The sequence below is a fragment of the Astyanax mexicanus genome, chromosome 1 (genome assembly GCF_023375975.1).
Source record: "Astyanax mexicanus isolate ESR-SI-001 chromosome 1, AstMex3_surface, whole genome shotgun sequence".
Lineage (NCBI taxonomy): Eukaryota > Metazoa > Chordata > Actinopteri > Characiformes > Acestrorhamphidae > Astyanax > Astyanax mexicanus.
Window position 1 is genome coordinate 297,431 of NC_064408.1, and position 22,760 is coordinate 320,190.

Genomic DNA, 22,760 nt, shown 5'->3' on the forward strand with positions numbered 1-22,760 from the left:
GTAAAAAACATAGTGTTTTCAAGGGTGTTTCTTAGGGTTTGCGGTGGTATCTGATATTGTTGATATGGCGTTGCTATGTAGTTGCTAGATGAGTACTATAATGTTAAAGAGCGGTTGCTATGATATTACATTGTGAGGAGGTAGATCTGCTGATGATTGTGGGTAATCTGACCTTGTAACGGAGGCGTTGACGGTCAGCCGGTCGCTTAGAGACGAGGCTTCAGACACCTGGAAGGAAACGTCCAGCAGAACCTTCCCAAAACAGAAACACAGAGTTACTGGTTTACTGGTGCTGGATTTAGGCAGTAATGGGTTTTGGTAAGGAGGACGGTTGATGGCTTACCTTCGCTCGCTGCCTAAACACTCCCAGTCTGCAGCTGGTCTGAGCCACGCCCCTTATACTGGTCTGATTGGATCCACACCTCACGCTCCCACTGGACTCCAGCTGGAACCAGAGAAACCAGTAGAGTGTTAATATAAACTAAGGTTATTGATTAATTGAGGTTATTGATTAGCATGGGAGTTTGATGTTAAATAGATGAAAGTTTGTGGTTCTGGAGTAAACTGACCGCTGTGACACGAGTGAAGGAGAAGAGCGAGGGATGATGAAAGAGAAGTTCCGTATCTGAGGCGTCTTCTCCGTTATTCACCACCACCACTGTCACGTTCACCACAAACCCTTCTACATTCACCACCATCTCCCTGAGAGAGACAGAGAGACAGAGGGAGAGAGAGAGAGACAGAGAGAGAGAGACAGAGAGAGAGAGACAGAGAGAGAGAGACGCAATGTTTGAATCTGCAATAATGCCCTATCCTCTGTTAAACATGGTGGAGGCGGTGGGTATTGCTGTGGGTAAAGCTGCAGATCTAAATGGACGGTTCTTCTGACCCAAAACTGACAGCGGAAGAAACCCAAAAGTTTTTATTGTAAACTAAGTCACCTGATCTGAACCAGCCTATCAGTAGGCTCGCTCTCTTCTCCCAGACCAAGTGTCTCAGACTGCCTTCATTGAGATTACAGAGCAGTCTAATTGTCCAGGACCAAAGCGACTTTAAAACTAACATTAGTCAAATGTGCCTGTCATTCAATTCATTCATAAGTGTAGCCCCGCCTCCTTCTTATGATGTGACAGAATCTGGTTATAAACCTATTTAAATGCAGTAAAATCAGCACAGACAAAACTAAGTACTGGAATAAAACACTGGAGATGGAAAGACTTTAGTTTAGAGGAGAAAAATCAGAAAATGGGTGGGGCTGTTTTATTATTAAAACATATGGGGAGGGGCGGAGCTACATGTCACACTGCAACCAGCCAATAGCGCTGGATCTGTGGTGGCGTTATCTTTATGAGACGCTGTGCTGCCCCTGGTTACATACAGCTGCTAGTTAAAAACACTTTCTTCACAGAAAACTGAAAAGTGGGCGGAGCCTGGAAATACAGATTCAGAACTGTAACAGATTTTAAAATATATACGAACCTGCTGAATCCGAAAGAAACGTTCAGATCAGACACGCAGACGTGATCCTCCCCACACACCTTCTCCAGCAACACCTGAGACACACACACACACACACACACACACACCGCAAGTATACATAGTGTTTATGAGGACACACACAGTTACACACGTAAGGACAATTTATTATAAACAGTTTACATTATGGTTTATGAGGACACACCTTTCCTCACAAATAACACACACACACACAAACACACGTATAGTTACATACACAAAAATGTACATAGTGTTTATGAGGACAATTTATTAAAAACTATATCCAGGTTTATGAGGACACGCATTTCCTCTAATTTAACCAATAACACACACCAAAGGTACATATTGTTTATGAGGACACACACAAAGTTACACACACAAAATGTACTTAGTGTTTATAAGGACAATTTATAAAAATTATTTGGGTTTATGAGGACACACATTTCCTATCATTTAACCAATAGCACATGCTTACACACACACACACACACACACCTACACACACATACACATATAGTTTACACACTTTAGTCCAAATATATCTATCTGTTCACTGCAGTTCTTACCATGTGTCTGAATGAACTGGTACAGTCCGGGTTCTGAACGGGTTTCAGTCCTCCGGTCCCGTCCACACTTTCCCCCTCCACCATCAGCTCCCCCCACAGAGGAACCTCCCGATAATCCGATATACATCTCTAAAACACACACAGATTATCAGATTAACACCTCATCATCAGATTAACACCCCTACAACACACACAGATAATCAGACTAATGCCTTTATAGCACCCAGACCATCAGATTAGCACCTCTACAACACATATTAACAGATTAAGATCTTCATAACTCATAGATTAGCAGATTTCCATAACACACATATTAACATATAAAGACCTTCATAATTTACCAACAACATATCTACAACACAGATTTATGGACTAACACATCTACAACATACACAGATTATCAGATTAACCGAATATCTACTCACCGGTATGGTGAGGGGGTGTGTGTTGCAGACGGAGGCGGAGCTGACGGTCGTATTCCAGACAGAAGTAGTGGATTTGGGGGAGAAGAGGAGGCGTGGCCTAGGTCCAGAATCCAGCTCCATGGTAACCAATACAGCAGCACTGAACAAACCTGAAGTCACACAGTGAGTTACACATTAGTAGGCGGAGCCGGAGGAAGTAACTTTGTTATTGTAACAGAGTTGTAACAGTGTAGCTAAACGATTAGTAAACAACTGCACATCTAAAGCCAACCACATGTGGTTGCAATGGTGTTGTGGTAATTACTAGGGTGCTGTTTTGTGTTTCAGGTGGTTTACAGGGTGTTAGATTGTACATTTCTAGGATATTGCTAAGTGGTTGCTATGATGTTATGGTGCAGTTGCTATGGTATGCCATGCATTTGCTACAATGTGTCTTTCCAGTTCATATGTTGTTCTAAGGTGGTTTATAGGATGCTGCTAGGTGGTTGATTTGGTGATGCTTGGTGTATTCTATGTGGTTGCTATGACATTACAGGTGGATGCAACATGTTGTTGATTCACTCACCTTTTATGGTTCCCCTGGAAACATCCTTCATGTCGACACACACGACTAAGTTAACAGGTGTGCTGGGCGTGTAGGGGGCGGAGCAGTGGAAGTAGTTCTGGGGTATGACTGGTGGATCCAAAGTGATGGACACGTTTACACAGGTAACAGGGTGTGTCCTTAGAGAAAAGCAGAAACACTGTTAACATCGGTGCACAAGGTGGGTGTTTCCAATAAAGTGCCCACTGAATCTGAGGAAGGTGTTTCCAATAAAGTGGCCACTGAATCTGGAAAAGGTGTTTCCAATAAAGTGCCCAATAAATCTGAGGAAGCACAAGTTAGTAGACAGGTGTTTCCAATAAAATAACCACTGAATCTGAGGAAGCACGAATATGTAGGTGTTTCCAATAAAGTGGCCATTCAGAGAAACACAAGGTAATAGATACAGTAGGTGTTTCTGATAAAATGGCCAGCGCACTCTTACCTCAGCACGACAGCGGCTCCTTTAGACCCTACAGTAAGATCAGGAAGTCCGTCTGAACTCAGATCCCCTGCAGAGTCCAGAGATACTCCAAAATACTGCAGACCTCCGCCCACTGTAGCCCCGCCCACTCGCTATAAACACACACACACAGTTATAAATATACAGCTAAAAATGTACAGTGATACATTGATGATTGTCATGATTTTCCTTTAAAAATCATTGGTTATTTAGATAAGTAATTTTAGTTAACTATACCAGATGAACACAGTGATATTTGATAAGTGAAATGAAGTTTATAGGATTTACAGAAAATGTGCAATAATTATTTAAACTAAATTAGGCAGGTGCATAATTTTGTGCACCGGTGTCTTTTTATTGATTTAAATACCTTTAGCACTATTTATTGGAACAAAAAATTAGTTTGGTAAGCTTATTGACACAGTGCATCGTTCACTATTCACTATTCACTATTCAGCACTTTACACGAGGAGAGGCTGTATGGGAGAGTAATGCAGAAGAAGCCACAAACAGAGTCTCTTCAGGTATGCTAAAGCTAAAGCAGCACATTTGGAGGAGCAGCTTCATTTTGGAATAAGGTGCTGTGGACTGATGAAGCTAAAATTGAGTTATTTGGAGGCAGTTATTTATGTATGGAGGAAAAAGAACACAGCATTTCAACACAAACACTTTACTGCTCCCCACAGTAAAATCTGCTGGTGGTTCATCATGCTGTGGGGGGTGGGGGGGGGGGGGGTTGTGGTCAGTGCAGGTACTGGGAATCTTGTTAAAGTTGAGGATCTCATGGATTCCAGTCAATATCAGCAGATTCTTCAGAACAATGTTTAAGAATCAGTGAGAAAGTTGAAGTTAAAGCACCGGGGCTGGATACTTCAACAAGACAACGACCCTAAACTCTAAACACTAAACTCTAAACCCTAAACACTAAACTCTAAACACTAAACTATAAACACTAAACTCTAAACTCTAAACTCTAAACACTAAACACTAAACAATAAACTCTAAACACTAAACTCTAAACACTGAACTCTAAACACTAAACTCTAAACACTAAACACTAAACTCTAAACATTACACGCTAAACACTAAGCACTAAACTCTAAACACTAAATTCTAAACACTAAACACTAAACTCTAAACCCTAAACTCTAAACACTAAACTCTAAACACTAAACTCTAAACACTAAACTCTAAACACTAAACTCTAAACGCTAAACACTAAGCACTAAACTCTAAACACTACACTCTAAACACTAAACTCTAAACACTTAACTCTAAACACTAAACACTAAACTCTAAACACTAAACTCTAAACACTAAACTCTAAACACTAAACACTAAACTCTAAACACTAAACTCCAAACTCTAAACACTAAACTCTAAACTCTAAACACTAAACACTAAACTTTAAACACTAAACTCTAAACTCTAAACACTAAACTCTAAACACTAAACTCTAAACTCTAAACACTAAACTCTAAACACTAAACTCTAAACACTAAACTCTAAACTCTGCTCAAAATCTACTAAATTATTCATACAGAGGAACAAAAAACAACGTTCTGGAGAGATCATCTCAGATCATCTCAGATCATCTCAGTCCTCAGATCTGAATATTATTAAAATCTGTGGTGTGATTTAAAGCAGCTGTTCATGATCAGAAACCTGAATCAAACCTGACTGAACTGGAGATGATTTATAAAGAAGAATGATCCAAAATACCTTCAACCAGAAGCCAGACTCTCACTGGAAGCTATAGGAAGAGTTTAGAGGCAGTTATTTCTGCAAAAGGAGGATCTACTACATTTTTCTGTTGGGGCCCAAATTTATGCACCTGCCTAATTTAGTTTAAATAATTATTGCACTCTTTCTGTAAATCTTTCATTTCACTTTTAAATATCACTCTGTTCATCTGATATATGATATATTTAACTGAAATAAATTATCCAAACAACCAATGATTTATAAAGGAAAATCATGAAAATTATCAAAAGTACACTTTTCCATACCACTGTTTGTAATGTAGTCTGTAAGTACTGTACCTGTATCTACAGCACACACCTGGCTATGTTTGGTCCGGATGCCCCCCGGTCGGCTCAGGAACAGGTACACCGCACCTTTACCCTTGTCCTCCTGCGGAGCGCCCACCCCCAGCTCCAACCGACCGTCTCCATTCAGGTCCTGTACGGCGGCCAGCGCCGAACCGAAGCGTCCTAACATGCTGCCCATCACCCCCCGCAGGACACCGTACCTGTTCAGAGACTACAGGACAGGTAACAGCACAGGTAAACTCAGGGTGTAGAGCGCCCTCACTGACCAAAACACAACACTGCAGGAAACTGAGAGCTGAAATCTAATGAACCTCTGTTCTATGATATACGTTGATGATATTATAATATACTGGGGAAACTGTACTGTAATCTGTAACTAAAGCAATGCTCTGTCTAGTACCTTATTGGTTTCCCTATGTTGGATATAAGATGAGATTGAGACGGTTGGGTATGGAGGTTCTCCAGGTTCCATATGGAACAGATGTTGCTGCAGCTGGAGCTGTAGATCCTGCTCTACAAACAGAACCTGAATTCATCGCTAAACACTAAAGAGTAACAGTCTGTAGTCGTCTAGGTTTCTCCTTCACAACACCAGCAAACGCTGGCCCTAATTAGTGATGTCTGGCTGACAGATGGCTTATATGTCAGGTAATTCACTGAAGTGACCAATCGGATTCTCTCAATCCCATGATGCTCCGCCTCTTAGAGCCTGTACACTGGGGGAAACGTCTTAGAGTGTGATGTAGAGAATGTTTACCGGTCATCGATCTCTCACCAGGAGGAACACTACCAAAACTTACACTTTGAGAGGCTTTTCTGTGTGTGTGTGTGTGTGTGTGTGTGTGTGTTTTTACCTCAGCAGTTATAGTGTATATTGTGACTTCTCCTCCGACTCCAGCAGCGTGAAACAGTGGAGCCCCAACAGCCAATAACCCGTCCAACACACAGAGCTCCGCCCCAAAATACGACCCCAACTACAGAGAGAGAGAGAGTGAGAAAAAGGGAGAAAGAAAGAGGGGGGGGGGAGTTAATATGAAAGTAACTGACTCTAAAATAAAGTCTTATAAAAACTACACACACCCTCAATACACACACCACTTCCTGTGAATGTATGCGAGAAACCGAGCGAGAGAGCGAGAGAGCGAGAGCGATAGAACAGTAACAGGTGCAGATGTAACAAACAACGCTTGTCTCTAAACCACAAACAGATAGAGAACCTTACCCACCACTCGGCATCTGCATACATAGCTATACACTACACTCACACACTACACTTGCTCATAGGGTTCTATTTTACACGCTGCGCAGGGCGGGTTGTGATGCTCATCGCTATCTTACACCCCACCAACAATTTATTATCATCCTTCCTCCTGCCTGGTTTAAACATCAGCAGAGCTTCTGAATATATCTACACTGATGGGCGTGGTGTTCTGGAAATGAGGTGTGTTCAGGTACATTTCTGGAGTTTTATCTTGTTTATCTTGGTAACAGAAAACACAGGAGCTCCACTGACTGAATACAACCTAGACAGACACCAACAGTCAGACGTTCATCGCTATCTCGGTAACACACTTATTACACACACATGAACACACAGCAGCAAAACCCAACTTTTACATCAACAATAAACAGAATAGTAAATAAAATAACATTGCTGTTCCCGTAAATGAGCTGCTGGAGCTCCTTCACAGCGTCAACCAGCAGCTCAGTTTCCTCTGCTGAGAAGAGTTTGTTGAACACGTCCAGGTAGCTGCACCGTTACAATAGCAATCCACCAAAGTCAGAGCTCAGCTGACTGTTAAAGAGAATGATGAGCGAGAGACACTCTGACTGATTTATTTTACGTTACGCCCAAAATTAACCACACCCATCATAAATTAAGAGAAATAGGACATGACTTTTGCTTTGCGTTTTTGAGTTGAGCAAGGGGTACTTTTCCCATCGTTATGATAGCAAAGACACACTGACATGACCTGAATCAAGCTGTAAGATGCACAGCTTTTCCATAGATCAATGAAATACTGCCCACACATTTACTCAACGGTGTAACTGTTCTATTAGATGTAACAGGAACAGTATTGGAACAGGAACAGCTTATGGTTTAAAGGTAATGCCTGGATGTAAATGATGAACAGGTGTATTTAGTGTTAGACAGGTGTACAGCTGTAACTGTATAAACACTGTGTTACAGATGTTACAGATGTTACCGGTTACCTGAGAGCCGTTGACTCGGTGAGTGACCACCCAGTCCTCGTTGCCTGGGTTACGACTGAAACCCAACACCGTACCCGTGTGTTTGTGTCTGGGAGCTCCAGTGAAGTACACCACGGCGCCCTCCACTGTTGCCACGGCAACCGAGTAACCTGCGGGACACAGATACCGGTAAAGGCTTCGTAGCTCCAGTGATACCTGGTGGGGTTTACGTGTAAGTATATAATCTTATTAAATAAAGGAGTGAACAGTTCGAACCCAGGTACGAGCCCTCCATGTCCTCCTGCAGGGTTGAGGCATTGATGAAGGAAGCATTCAGCAGGGGGCGCTGCTCCTCCAAACCCCCAGCCCAGGAATACGCCCCCACCGCTCCGAATACACTCACCTCCTGCACACAGACAATAATTCATACTGAGCACAGAGAATTTTACACTGAATAATTAATTGCAGACACTAAATAATTCATAGTGGACCTGAATAGTTCATAATAGGCATGTAATAAAATGCACTGCAAAATTCATAGTGGATTTATAATGCAAAATATATTCTATACTAGACACTGATTTATTCATAGTGGATGTTTAATAATTCATGGTATTAATTGTATTGTATCAGAATCAAACTGACCTCAGACAGAGCCACGCTGAATCCTCCCTGAGATAACTCCAACTGGATAGAGCTCGAGTTCCCCACATTCGTACCTGATACACACACACATATACACACACACACACACACACACAAACACACACACACACACACACACACACACAGAGCAACCGGTCACTTCCTGTGGCATTAAATGATTTGTAGCTGTGATTTAGTGACAAAAACATATAACTTTCTGAACTCTATGCAAATTAAATATGACATGATTAAGCAGCTTTTTAAAACCTTTTTAATCCTTGTGTTTAACCTAACCAGCTGTTTAGGTGCAGTTTAGCCTGATTTATCACTACAGCTATTAACTAATGCTAATCTTGCGACATCTGCTCCACACATCTCACTGAAAACAAAACTCTAAATAAACAAACCAAGAAAAAAACACTAAAAGTGTGTAAATATGCTTACTTTTCAATGTGATGCATCTTTATACAAATAAAAGGACAGTCAAAAAAATAAAATAGAGCGAGTAGAAATCACTAGATGTTGTTGGCATCTCTCTCTGTAAGGGTGTGTCGCTCAATAGGTATCAGGCTAGATTAGCTATCTGATACACTGATACACACCCACACTCGACCACATGATCAGCTTCAAACATGCCCACCACAGCACACCTGGGTACAGGTTTTGCTTCAATTGCACTTAGTTTAAAAGCAGATTAAACACCAGTATAAAATGAAAACTGTACATTTAGCATGTCTGAGCTTCTCACCTTCTATAGCGAAGATCCTCTGCGTCAGCAGGTTGAGGATTTTGGCGAGAGCACTAAAACTTTCAGTCTCAAACACGAAGTCTGGAGAGGAAGCGATGAGCCTCAGCTCGTCAAGAGAATACTCATTACCCACCTGAAAAAGAGAAATTAGCCCTTAAATAGCTTTATAATGATCTGTACTCCTCTACAATGCTCTATAATGCCACATAACGCTCTATAATCCACTATAATTATCTATAATGCTCTACAATGCTCCATAATTGTCCACAATGCTCTACAATGCTTTACAGGACTATGTAATGGCATTCAACGCTTTGCAATGCTCCATAATGCTCTTTAAAGCTCTATAATACTGTATAGTGCTATATAATGCGCCATAAAGCTTTACCATGCTCTATAATGCTCTACAATGCTACATAATGCTCTATAATGCTATGTAATGCTTTACAGTGCTCCATACTGTACTATAATTTTCCACAATGCTCTATAATGCTTTATAATATTATGGTATGGCTTACAATGCTCAACAATGCTCAATAATGCTCTACAATGCTCCATAATGCTCTTTAAAGCTCTACAATGCTGTACCATGCTCCATAATGCTCTACAATGCTTAATAATGTTCTATAATGCTCTATAAAACGTACAATGCTTCATACTGCTCTATAATTGTCTAAAATGCTCTCTATAATACTATGTAGTGGCTTACAATTCTCCATAATACTCTATAATGCTCTTTAATTCTCTATAATTCCCTACAATTCTCTATAAAGCTGTATAATGCTATTTAATGCTCTGCAATTTTCTATAATGTTCTATAATTTTCATATGATCCACAATTATCTGGTTTAACAGAGTAATCTGGTATAATTTAGAATAATTGTGAATTAAAGATCTTTTTGTTTACCCCTATGGCAAATCTGGTGATTCCTCGGTTCTCCACCTGTCTGATGACATCACTGAGTGGACCTCCATCATTAGATTTTCCATCTGTGATCACAACCAGCAGCTTCTGAGACCTGTTCCTCATCCCAACCTCTTCCAGGAACATGTTCTCTCTGAGAAGAATCGCAACACAAGGGAGGTAAAACAATTATATTATAATCACTATTATTATGCAATACTGAATAAGCCATAAAGGCTGGATTGGTGATAAATCTGAAGATCTGCAGGACAAGGAAGTGCTGCAATCTGGTGTAGACTGTGTTCCTGGGAAACCCTTGCTGTGTGTGGGTGAACATTATCCTGCTGAAAAATGAAATCAGTTGGAAGTTCTGCTTAAGAGGCAGCAACACATGGATCTGCAGGATGTTCTGTACAGATCACTGAGATCACTGTTAGTAATGTTCCTCCTATCACTACTAGGAGTGACCGACTCTCACTGTATGAGATGCTCCTCAGATCATCAATCACTCCAGCAGTTTACAGTGTGAACTCTTCAGTCCAGGACAAAGACCTCCATAAGAGTATATTTTCACTCCTTCCTCCTGCCTGGTTTAAACAGCAGCAGATCTTCGGAATATATCTACACTGATGGGCGTGGTGTTCTGGAAATGAGATGTGTTTAGGTACATTTCTGGAGTTTTGCTTGTTTATCTTGGTAACAGAAAACACAGGAGCTCCACTGACTGAATACAACCAAGACAGACGCCAACAGTCAGACGTTCATCGCTATCTCGGTAACACAGGCGCTGTGCCGAGCCGAGCGTACACCCCCACTTATTACACACACATGAACACACAGCAGCACAAATCCAACTTTTACATCAAAAATAAACAGAATAGAAAATAAAATAACATTGCTGTTCCCATAAATGAGCTGCTGGAGCTCCTTCACAGCGTCAACCAGCAGCTCAGTTTCCTCGTCCAGGTAGCTGCACCATTAAAATAGCAATCCGCCAAAGTTAGTGCGCTGCTGACTTTTAAAGGGAATGATGAGCAAGTGACACTCTGATTGGTTTATTTCTCGTTACGCCCAAAATTAACCACACCCATGATTGATTAAGACAATTAGTAAATGCCTTTTGCTTAGCATTTTAAGCCACGCAAGGTGTACTGACACGCCCTAAATCAAGCAGCATGGTGCACAGTTAACTGCTTACCTATACATCAGTAAAATAGAGCTCCGAGTGTTTAATCAGACCATACCTGTAATCAATTACATATCTGCTTGATAGATGTTGTGTGAATATATTATGTGTATTTGTGTGTGTGTGTACTTACAGTACAAAGCGTATGGCGGTGGTGGTGTATGTATTTCCCCTGGAATGAGTAACTCTGTCCATCAGTTTATCTGCGTCCCGGTTTGACGCAAAATTCTCAAATTGGAAAACCGCAGAAGCCTCGGTGGAGTACTTCGCCACGGCAACCTATAACACACACACACGCAATCATCACTGAATCCCTGTTCACCCATGGTATTATCATGAAGCAGGGTGATCCAATCGTAGCAATTACTAAACTAAAGGCAGAGCTGGAGGCGGAGCTGGAGGTGGGGTCAGTTCCTTTAAGATGCTACCTTCAAGTCCTACTCAGAAATTCCTACTTACGAGTTTGGAGGTCATAACCACGAATTGATCTGCGAATGTTTTTTGCTCAGGTGGAAATGGACACAATTAGGAAAATAATTTTGTTTTTACTTATGATATATTATCATGAAAAACAGGAGGTTTATTTTGGCCTACTCCAATATAGTGAAGCGACAAAAAAAATAATAATAAATACTGTTTAAAATATCCTCACATAAAATCAATATATTTGCATGATGCAACAATTTTTGGGACCTTCTTATTAGCTTGTTCCTATTCCTCAATAACATTAGTGTGAATTGCCCTCAAAACTAAACTCAAGAACAAACCTGTACAGCTCAAATATATTGCTAATAAGCTCGATATGTTTATCATTTACTGTAGGAGCAGGATCCATATTTACCGCCATGAGGCTTATCTCTAGTTTTTCACTGGTAAATACGAATTTCCCACTGGTAAATATGAGTGTGTTGTGGCGTTCATGTGTTTTCTTTTCGTGATTACAATATTTCCGACATGACTTTAAGGCAGCAAGAGTATTCCAGTGTTCTGTGGGCGGAGTCTTAAGCCCAAATCCAGAAGAGCAGCTAGTTTACCCTGAGCTGCAGACATGACTATTACTTTTATCCATTATCTTGTTTTTGTGGCAACTAGCTCAGCTAACCCACATGGGCGATGAATGGTGTGGCATCATGTTCACATTTAGCACGTTTATTACGTGTGTTCTGGTATCGGAAGTGACAAGGTTAATGTAGGCAGGGCTTTGCTTGTCAGGGATGTATTAATGCGCTATAATAATGATGTGATCATATGATCTCTGTTCTCCTCTGAATGTGTTCGATTTGCGAGATCACATTACAGTTAGATTAAAGTATAAATCCAGTATGAAATGTTTTTTGGCTGTAGTGAAACATGATAATGAGTACAGCCTTTTATCAAATAGCCTCCACCTCCATTCCCCCACAGCATTCCCAAATATATTGCTTTTATCTGATGAACCCAACAGGCTTACAGTGCTAGTGATAGGGGCATAGCTTTACCCATGCAATGAAAATTATATTTTTACGCCATTAACAACAAACTCAAAGCAGCTCCTCACTTCATTAGTAGAATTCTAAGACTCTATCTAGATTTCTAAGAAAAAATTAGTGAACAGATAGTTTATTAAAAACACTGTTTACGATTGTTATAGAAGGATTATGATCAGATCAGCTAGGGTCCATAATAACACCAACACTGAGTGACGGATGGTTGTGGCTGCATCAGGTATTGAAGCTTTGAACTTCTGATTACAGAGCTGTCTCTAATGTGCTGGTGAAGGGTTTAAGGATTTGATTGGGTCAAGTATGAACAGTGTGAACAGCAGCTTCAGTGGAAAAGTGCCAGGGAACTGAATCTGTATATTAGCAAGAAACATGGTAAAACATGGTAAGATTCTGGATTATACACACCTGGGATCGCGGGTCTTTAATGAAAGCCCTGATTACGTTTTTAATGAAGTTGATCATAATATTAAAATCATCTGTTTTAATACTGTTGGAGTCGTCAAACAGGATGACTGCATCCACCGGCAGGATCTCATGACATTCTGAAACACACAAATACACATTTCAAGGATGCAATAATTACAAAAATCACAAAATAACACAAAAAACTATGTGAAAATGTTCTTCTGGCTTTAGAAATAAAGTAATTGGAATTACAGGCATTGTGTTCTATATAAAGCTCTCAGAGGCTACTTTCAGGTAGTGTACCTCTTGGTCAGAGATCGTTGGTTTCTAGATATGCCTCTACAAATACACCAAATTTTGAGACTCAAATTTTGCCCAGCTGACAGACTTTGAGAGGTGGAGCATCACTGGACGTCCATCAGCCAGCCAAAGTCACCTTCAACCTGAATTGCTAAAGACTGGACCTGTATCCATTATGTCTTTAGTGCTAAATCCAGGTTGTGTTTGGGATCTGATGATGATCAGGTTTGATTATAGAGGTCTTTGACCTGGACTGAAGAGTTCACACTGTAAACTGCAGGTGTGATTAATAATCTGAGAATCATCTCATACAGTGAGAGTCTGTCACTCCTAGTAGTGATAGGAGGAACATTATTAACAGTGATCTCAGTGATCTGTGCAGAATATCCTGCAGATCCATGTGTTGCTGCCTCTTAAGCAGAATTTCCAACTGATTTCATTTTTCAGCAGGATAATTCACCCACACACAGCAAGGGTTTCCTATGAACGTCTCCACCAGATTGCAGCACTTCTATGAAGTTAACCTGTTCTTACCTTGAAATGCAGGTCTGAGTTTAGTCTGAGATAGGGTCAGGTCAGGATTAAACTCCGCACAGATCCCGTTCAGGTAGTTAAAACCCTCACACTTCTGCACCAGGTGAGGACCACACACCTGAGAAAGAAGAATGTGTATCTATAATTTATGCAGCACTAACACTCGCAATCATTCTACACTGCAGCACTGTCGCTCAGCTAAACGCTGCACTGGAAGCTGTAAGGTACTGTGTTTGTGCAGTATGCATTACATACAAATACAATTACTGGTACAGGTTTGTTTTGTTTGTTTATTTTCAGCAGTATTTAGCTTCTCACTGCCGTTACCGATGTTAGCACTGTTTACCATGTAGTCTGAATGTATGAGGATAATTTTATTTCTTTGGTGCCTAAAAGCCGCAAGAGTGCAGAAGCGTAATACTGACTAGCTGTTATGGATCAGTGATAGGTCAGTGATGGGTCAGTGTTGGGTTAGTGATAGGTGAGTGTTGGGTCAGTGAAGGGTTGGTGAAGGGTCAGTGATTGGTCAGCGATTGGTCAGTGATAGGTCAGTAATGTTTTTTTTAGAGGTTATGTTGAATTATTTGCTACAGGATATAATAAACAGATCTGATTTGTGATAAACTCTAGGCTCCGCCCGGTGCCGGTGTGAATGGAGGTCAGTAAACTCACCACAGCCCGGCGGTCACTGCAGGCCAGAGCCAGACCGAATGCAGAGCCTGGCTCAACTAGAGGAGGAAAAAAACTGTTAAAACAGAGGAAATGAGGAAGTGAGGAACATCTGCGGTTCCTGACACTCTATAACACTCACGTAGTTACTTCCCCTAACACACCGCCTGCATGTATATATGTATATATAGTAACAGTCGAAAGTGTGGACACACAAGTATTTTTTTCATTATTTTTAAATGTTCTACATTGTAGATTAATGCTAGTAAACAAAAGTGTTAAACAAACCAGACTATGTTTTATATTTTAGATTATTCAAAATAGCTCCTCTTGTTTAGATGATCAGTTTTGAACATCTCTGCTGGATTTTCTCAGTCAGTTTTATGAGGTAGAGTCTCCTAGAATTCAGCCTTTCAGTTAACAGCTGTGCTGAACTCATCAAGAGTTAATTACTTGAATTTCTTGTATCTTAATGTAAAGTTTGAGAGCATCAGTTAAAGTAAAGTAGTGAAGAGGTAGAGTTACAGGTATACAGTGAATAGTGAATATTTGAGTAATGTTCTAATCCAGAGATTTAAGAGAAAAATGAAGGTCAGTCAATCTGAAAAGAAGAATTTCAGGAATTTTGAAAGTATCCTCAAGTGCAGTCACTGCAAATACTCTCAAAAACATTATAATGATAAAACTGGCACTCATCAGGACCACCCCAGGAAAGGATAGAAGAGTTAACCGGTCCCCAGATAAGAGCACCTAAAGTCTAGGTTTAGGTTTGTTTAACACTTTTAAGTTACTACATGATTGTGTGTTATTCTTCTGTATCTTGTTGTATGAAGTTAATGTGCCACATGAACTCTGATCAGATCACATTAAAGATGATTGATTATAGGTGATTATACAGCGAGAGGAACCAGAAGTCTATAGGCACATAGCTTTACACAGTGTGAACACATTCACAATAACAGGAAACGTTAACACACACACACACACACACACAGAGAGTGAGTTTTCTCACGCTGCAGTGTTAAAGGTGAAACTCTCACATCAAACAACTCAGATTTCTTCCGGAATTCAACACAGAGTTCATAACCTGAGCATTTATAAACAGTTTATATGATTAGTAAAGAGATAATCCAGTATGTATTACCCTGATTTCTATCTGCTGACTACTATAATCTCTCTTCCTTCCTTTCTTTCACTTCTCTCTCCTTTTTTCTCTCTCTTTCGATGTGCAGAGATGTTGGGATGAGCTGGAGCTTCACAGCATGAATTAACTCCTTCAAGACCCGGAAAAAACTATTCCAGGTGACCAGGGGTCCTATTTACCTACAGGCGAGTCTTCAACAGTTCACAGTACAGCTTGATTTAGGTTGTGTGTCAGAGTGTCTTTGCTATCGTAACGACGGGAAAAGTACACCTTGCGTGTCTCAAAATGCAAAGCAAAAGTCATTTACTAATTCTCTTAATTAATCATGGGTTTGGTTAATTTGGGGGTGTAACCTGAAATAAAGAGATTCAAGAGAATAATGAAGGTCAGTCAATCTGAAAAGAAGAATTTCAGGAACTTTGAAAGTATCCTCAAGTGCAATCACTGCAAATAACATCAAAAACATTATAATGATAAAACTGGCACTCATCAGGACCACATCAGGAAAGGATAGAAGAGTTAACAGCTCCCCAGATAACAGCACCTAAAGTCTTCACAGAGTTTTTTGGTTTGTTTAACACGTTGTTCCTTCATAATCTAGATCACAAAATAGACTGTTGGTGGGGTGTAAGATAGCAATTACCATCACAATGCACCTTATCGTGTGCAGAACTTTTGTTTGGGCATGTGTTTCTGTATAGCTTTAAATTAGTTTTCAATATTAAATTTACAATATGAAAAATCATAAAAAGCCACCCAACACCTTGCTAAAAGGGTGATGACAGAACAGGCTCCTTACATATAGAGTTCCCCAATGGAGGAACAAACCGAGATCTTCAAAGAGCACCTAACACCTCTAACATACTAACTACTTTTAACCTCATTTCCTTTTTCCTCTCCTTTCTTCCTCTTTGCCACTATTTCCCTTTGACCTCCTTTAGGCCCTGTCTAAAAATGTTCTGTTACTCTATTTTTAATGTACATCATTATTGTAAATCACTTTGGATAAAAGCGTCCGCTAAATGTAATGTAATTTAATGTAATGTAAAAAGAGAACACACTGAAGGAGACGAGGTGTGTCCAAACATTTCACTGGTACTGTAGATAAAAAATGTAATAGACTTGAGATCTGGAATAGCGAAAAAGTGTATGAGAAAAGCACAGTTGGACTCATATCAAAGAATGTGTGCTAAATGTCAAAATATGAATATGAATAAGATTAAAAATAAGTAAATAAGTGAGTTTTGCGCTAATGTACCTTCTATTATTTACTTTAATTCAAATACACATGTTAAAATGATTCTGTGTGATGATGGACTCATTAGATCAGGATAATTCATACTGGATCAGATCATTAATGTGACCTTTTGACCTCAGGGTCACCAGGGTCATCCAGACTCAGAGTTACAGTAGTGTTGTAATATAAGAGGATTCAGAGCATCGTGATCAGAGTGACGCCAACAAGTGTGACAACACTGATTTAAACCGTGGGGACGTACATTATTGCACACACTATACTAATACACACACACACACACATACTCAATACACAAACACACACTATACACAACGCAATGTAATGCAATACTGATTAACCCTTTAACAGCTGCATACAGCACATCTTATTTCACAATTAAATTACTGTAATAAACCTGGAAAAACCCACTTTCAGCTGTTTAACCTCATTCCCCTCCATGAACACATATTGCTATGAGTAAAAATACATCCCAGAATACTCTGTTTAAGAGTATATATACACATACTGAGACATCCCAGAATACTCCTGTTAAGAGTATACATACAGTTGCAAGAAAAAGTATGTGAACTCTTTGGGATTAAACTTGTATTTCTGCATAAATTGGTGATTAAATGTTTTCTGATCTTCATCTACATCACAACAATAGACAAACACTGTCTGATTAAACTAAAACCACATAAAACAATTATATGTTTGCATGGTTTTATTACTGAACACAGCATGTTAATATTCACAGTGAGAGTAAATAAAAGTATGTGAATCTTTGGATTTAATAACTGGTTGATCCTCCTTTAGCAGCAAAAACCTCAACCAATGGTTTCCTGTAGCTGCAGATCAGACCTGCAGAACGGTCAGGAGGAATTCTGGATCATTCCTCTTCACTAAACTGTTTCAGTTCAGCTATAATATTATGGGATATCTGGTGTGAATCTCTCTCTTGAGGTCATGATGCTGTAGCGTCTCAGTTGGGTTCAGGAGGTCAGGACTCTCCAGAAGGAGTATTTATTTATTTTCTTCTGTTGAAGTCGTTCAGTTGTTGATTTAATTCTGAGTTTTGGGTCGTTGTTCTGTTGCATCATCCGTCCTCTGTTGAGCTTCAGTTGGAGGACAGATGGTCTTTACTTTTCCTGATATCTATAAAATGTCTTGGTAAATTTGGGAATTAATTTTTCCGTTGATGACGGCAAAATCCGTCCAGACCCTGAGACAGCAAAGCAAAGCAGCACCAAACCATGATGCCCCCTCCACCATGTTTCACAGTTGGGATGAGGTTTGGATGATGGTGTGCTGTGCTTTTTTTCTCCACACAGACCGTTGTGTCCTTGTTTCCTTCCAAACAACATTTACTGTGGTTCCATCCACAGTATATTTAGCCAGTACTGCTGTGGAACATCCAGGTGTTTTTTTGCAATTTCAAACGTGCAGCAATGATTTTTCTTTGTACAGCAGTGTCTTCCTCTGTGGTGTCCTCCCATCAACTCTATTCTTGTTTAATGTTTTCCTTATTGTAGATTTGTCAGGAAAAATGTGAGCGTTTGTCAGAGATTTCTGTATTCAGTCTTCAGCTGACACTCTAGGATTCTTCCTCACCTCATTGATCATTCTGCGCTGTGCTCTTACAGTCATCTTTACAGGACTTTACCACGCCTAGAGAGAGTAGCAGCAACAGTGCTGAACTTTCTCCATTTGTAGAGCGTCTGTCTTACCGTGGACTCATGAACATCAAGACTTTTAGAGATACTTTTGTACAATTAAAATTCTAATTAGCTCTTAGAAAAGTCATTAGTCTAGGGGTTCACATACTTTTCCCCCTCACTGTGGATATTAACAAGTTGTGTTCAATAAAACCATGCAAACATTTAACTGTTTGTATGGTTTTAGTTTAAGCAGACTGGGTTTGTCTATTGTTGTGACGTAGATGAAGATCAGAACACTTTAATTTTAATTTAATCACCAATTTATGCAAAAATCCAACTAATCCCAAAGAGTTCACATACTTTTCTTGCAACTGTATATACAGACTGAGACATCCCATAATACCATTAATGCTGCTGGTAAAGGGTTAATGGGAGGAAAATGGGTGTGGCTTCTCCAGCATATAAAAGCATACTCACTGTCAACACTGATTGGCTCACACCGGCCATTACTATAGGAACACCGGAACACCCCGCCGGTCCCGTTCCCCCGCTGCGGGTCGGTCACCAGAACCCTGAATCACCAGAATCACAGCACACGTTACACACACCTTACACACACGTTACACACACCTTACACAGAACGTACACACCATACACACACATTACACACACACCCTACACACACACACACACACCTTACACACACTATACACACACACTATACACACACACCTTACACACACACACACACACCTTACACACACTATACACACACCTTACACAGACCGTACACACCATACACACACACACACACACACACACACACCTTACACACATTACACACACCTTACACACACCCTACACACACACCATACACAGACCGTACACACCATACACACACATTGCACACACACCCTACACACACACACACACCTTACACACATTACACACTATACACACACACTACACACACACCTTACACACACACACACCTTACACACACATTACACACACTATACACACACACTACACACACACCTTACACATACATTACACACACTATACACACACACACTACACACACACACCTTACACATACATTACACACACTATACACACACACCTTAAACACACATCCTACACACACACCCTACACACACACCTTACACACACCTTACACACATATTACACACCCTACACACACACCCTACACACACACACACCCTACACACACACACCTTACACACAAAGAATGTGTGTGTGGTTAGTGTGTGTTTATTGTTTGTGTGTGTGTGTGAGGTTAGTGTGTGTATAGGGTGTGTGTTAAGTGTGTATGTGTGTTTTAAATGTGTGTTAAGTGTGTGTGTATATTTTAAGTGTGTGTGTGTGTGTGTATAGAGTGTGTGTGTGTTGTTAGTGTGTGTGTATAGAGTGTGTTTATGTGTGTTAAGTGTGTGTGTGTATGTGTGTGTATACTGTGTGTGTGTATACAGTGTGTGTGTGGTTAGTGTGTGTGTTGTGTGTGTGCTGTTTACGTTTGTGATGTAATTTCTTGTTAACCATGTGATTTACTGTCCACTTCCTTTAGTGGTACGACTTTCAGTGACAGTTTAACCCAACAATTTTACTATACACACACACACACACGATAAATACACACACAATACACGCTGTATACGAACTAACAATGCTAATGATAACACTTATGCTAACAATGCTAACCTGGGACAATGTAAACAATGCTAACTAAGAATAATGCTAACTATGCTAAGCAATTACAGAAGGTTGAACTGAGTGGTTTAGTTTATATATCATCACTTTCCTAAAATAAGGCCCAGCTGTTTTTGGGCAAAACGTGACTTTTTTGGCTAAATCATCTCCTCATGATGCTGCACCACCTGTGGTAAAATCTCCTACACCTACTCCTAACCGTTTAGGATTATAATCTTTAGTAAATGTGTGACTTAATCGAATTTATTATTAATAATCAAAATAAAATGTGGAACAGTTAGATAATTGGGAAACCCTTCATTCCCTGATACAGATTTATAGTTATATCAGTTCAGCAACCTAACTGCTGCTGCTGATTAACTAGTTAACTTTAGGGGGCAGGTGCTGGCTACAGCAATTAATTATAATTGTGTATTCCTTAATTCCTCTGTGATGAGAAGCTGAAATTAGGTTAAATGCAGCAGTCTTTGACGTCTGTTGCACCCTGTTAGGTGGAATGGGGAAGTTAGTTATCTAGGTAGCTACCAAGATGTAACACTAAAACATTAAAACGACACTTTGAACTATGGTAATATAGTGTTTATTGTAATTTTAAGAAGTACTTAAATTTGTGGGATTTTGCTGCACCATCTTGCCAGTGAGTCTCTAGAAAAATCTCAGTTTGAAGGATCATGTAGCCCCAACACTTTCTCTAACCTACAACTTCAGACTAACAATAATCAGGATACTCTACCCCTAGACCTGAACACTCTGAACAGAGCGGTAGAGATAAGAGGTGTCTAGAAAAGCTTTAAAATGTGTGACTGTTAAAATGTTAAAATATTAACTGTTTTCTGTGCTTTCAGGCTGTATTTTGTAAATGTATGACTGTTTGATAAACTATCCTCTCAAACCATATCTAGTTTTTAAACAGCTTTAAGACCTCTTATATGTTTCTTGTGTTTCCTGAAAATCGGGAGGGTAAAAATAAGCTCAGTGATTAATGTAGGAAGTGGATTTTAAAGTGGATGTGAGGGATGTGCACTGTATTACTGGGTATATTGAGAAACCGTGGGTCACATGGTTTTATTATAGAGGTGTTGTGTAATATAGACGTCACTGGCATTGGTGTGGAGGAGTGACGGGTGGGGGGGATTGGGGAGAAGTGACGGAGGGGTTGGGGAGGAGTGACGGGTGGGGGTGGAGGAGTGACGGATAGGGGGATGATTTCAGTAATACTCTGCAGGTCCTTCTCTCTAACCCTGGTTCCTGGCAGTGCTGAGTGGAGTGTTTTCTCTTCCTGACATCATTTCCTGTTGCCCTGTGCCCCCACCCTGCACTCAGACTCCGCCGGTTATATTTACACTGTCTGATGGGTTTGGTGGTGGTGGAGGGTAAATAATAGTGGTTGGAGAGTGGACGGTGGTGGAGGGTGGTGGAGAGTGGAGGGTGGTGGAGAATAGAAAGTGAATGGTAGCGGTTTAATTATAGCTGGTGGAGAGTAAATGGCGGAGGGTGGATGGTGGAGGTTTAATGGTGAATGTTGGAAAATGGATAGTGGTGGAGGGTGGATGGTAAAGAATGGAGGATGGAGAGTGGGGGTTTAATGGTGGATAGTGGGGATTTAATGGTGAATAGTGAAGGTTTAATGGTGAATAGTGGGGGTTTAATGGTGAATAGTGGGGGTTTAATGGTGAATAGTGGAGGTTTAATGGTAAATAGTGGGGGTTTAATGATGAATAGTGGGGGTTTAATGGTGAATAGTGGGGATTTAATGGTGAATAGTGGGGGTTTAATGGTGAATAGTGGGGGTTTAATGGTAAATAGTGGGGGTTTAATGGTAAATAGTGGGAGTTTAATGGTGAATAGTGGAGGTTTAATGGTAAATATTGGGGGTTTAATGATGAATAGTGGGGGTTTAATGGTGAATAGTGGAGGTTTAATGGTAAATAGTGGGGGGTTAATGATGAATAGTGGGGGTTTAATGGTGAATAGTGGGGGTTTAATGGTGAATAGTGGAGGTTTAATGGTGAATAGTGGGGGTTTAATGGTGAATAGTGGGGGTTTAATGGTGAATAGTGGAGTTTTAATGGTGAATAGTGGGGGTTTAATGGTGAATAGTGGGGGTTTAATGGTGAATAGTGGAGGTTTAATGGTGAATAGTGGAGGTTTAATGGTGAATAGTGGGGGTTTAATGGTGAATAGTGGGGGTTTAATGTGAATAGTGGGGTTTTAATGGTGAATAGTGGGGGTTTTAATGGTGAATAGTGGGGGTTTAATGGTGAATAGTGGAGGTTTAATGGTAAATAGTGGGGGTTTAATGGTGAATAGTGGAGGTTTAATGGTGAATAGTGGGGG

General features: G+C 40.2%; 1 protein-coding gene across 3 annotated transcripts in view; it reads right to left on the reverse strand.

Moving 5' to 3' along the window:
- Nucleotides 1-22,760, reverse strand: part of LOC103028422 (integrin alpha-M-like) — a 37,677-nt gene that overhangs the window by 10,928 nt on the left and 3,989 nt on the right. For all 3 annotated transcript variants that reach the window (XM_049483283.1, XM_049483258.1, XM_049483225.1), the window contains exons 3-22: nucleotides 19,170-19,264; nucleotides 14,657-14,712; nucleotides 13,985-14,102; nucleotides 13,151-13,287; nucleotides 11,395-11,540; nucleotides 10,079-10,229; nucleotides 9,172-9,304; nucleotides 8,424-8,497; nucleotides 8,055-8,184; nucleotides 7,800-7,948; nucleotides 6,440-6,559; nucleotides 5,596-5,796; nucleotides 3,517-3,647; nucleotides 3,054-3,211; nucleotides 2,489-2,637; nucleotides 2,064-2,192; nucleotides 1,480-1,553; nucleotides 570-702; nucleotides 344-445; nucleotides 173-252 (exon numbers count right to left, since the gene is read on the reverse strand). In XM_049483283.1, coding sequence (XP_049339240.1) covers nucleotides 173-252; nucleotides 344-445; nucleotides 570-702; nucleotides 1,480-1,553; nucleotides 2,064-2,192; nucleotides 2,489-2,637; nucleotides 3,054-3,211; nucleotides 3,517-3,647; nucleotides 5,596-5,796; nucleotides 6,440-6,559; nucleotides 7,800-7,948; nucleotides 8,055-8,184; nucleotides 8,424-8,497; nucleotides 9,172-9,304; nucleotides 10,079-10,229; nucleotides 11,395-11,540; nucleotides 13,151-13,287; nucleotides 13,985-14,102; nucleotides 14,657-14,712; nucleotides 19,170-19,264 — 2,466 coding nt within the window. The remainder of the gene's footprint in view (nucleotides 1-172; nucleotides 253-343; nucleotides 446-569; nucleotides 703-1,479; nucleotides 1,554-2,063; nucleotides 2,193-2,488; nucleotides 2,638-3,053; nucleotides 3,212-3,516; nucleotides 3,648-5,595; nucleotides 5,797-6,439; nucleotides 6,560-7,799; nucleotides 7,949-8,054; nucleotides 8,185-8,423; nucleotides 8,498-9,171; nucleotides 9,305-10,078; nucleotides 10,230-11,394; nucleotides 11,541-13,150; nucleotides 13,288-13,984; nucleotides 14,103-14,656; nucleotides 14,713-19,169; nucleotides 19,265-22,760) is intronic.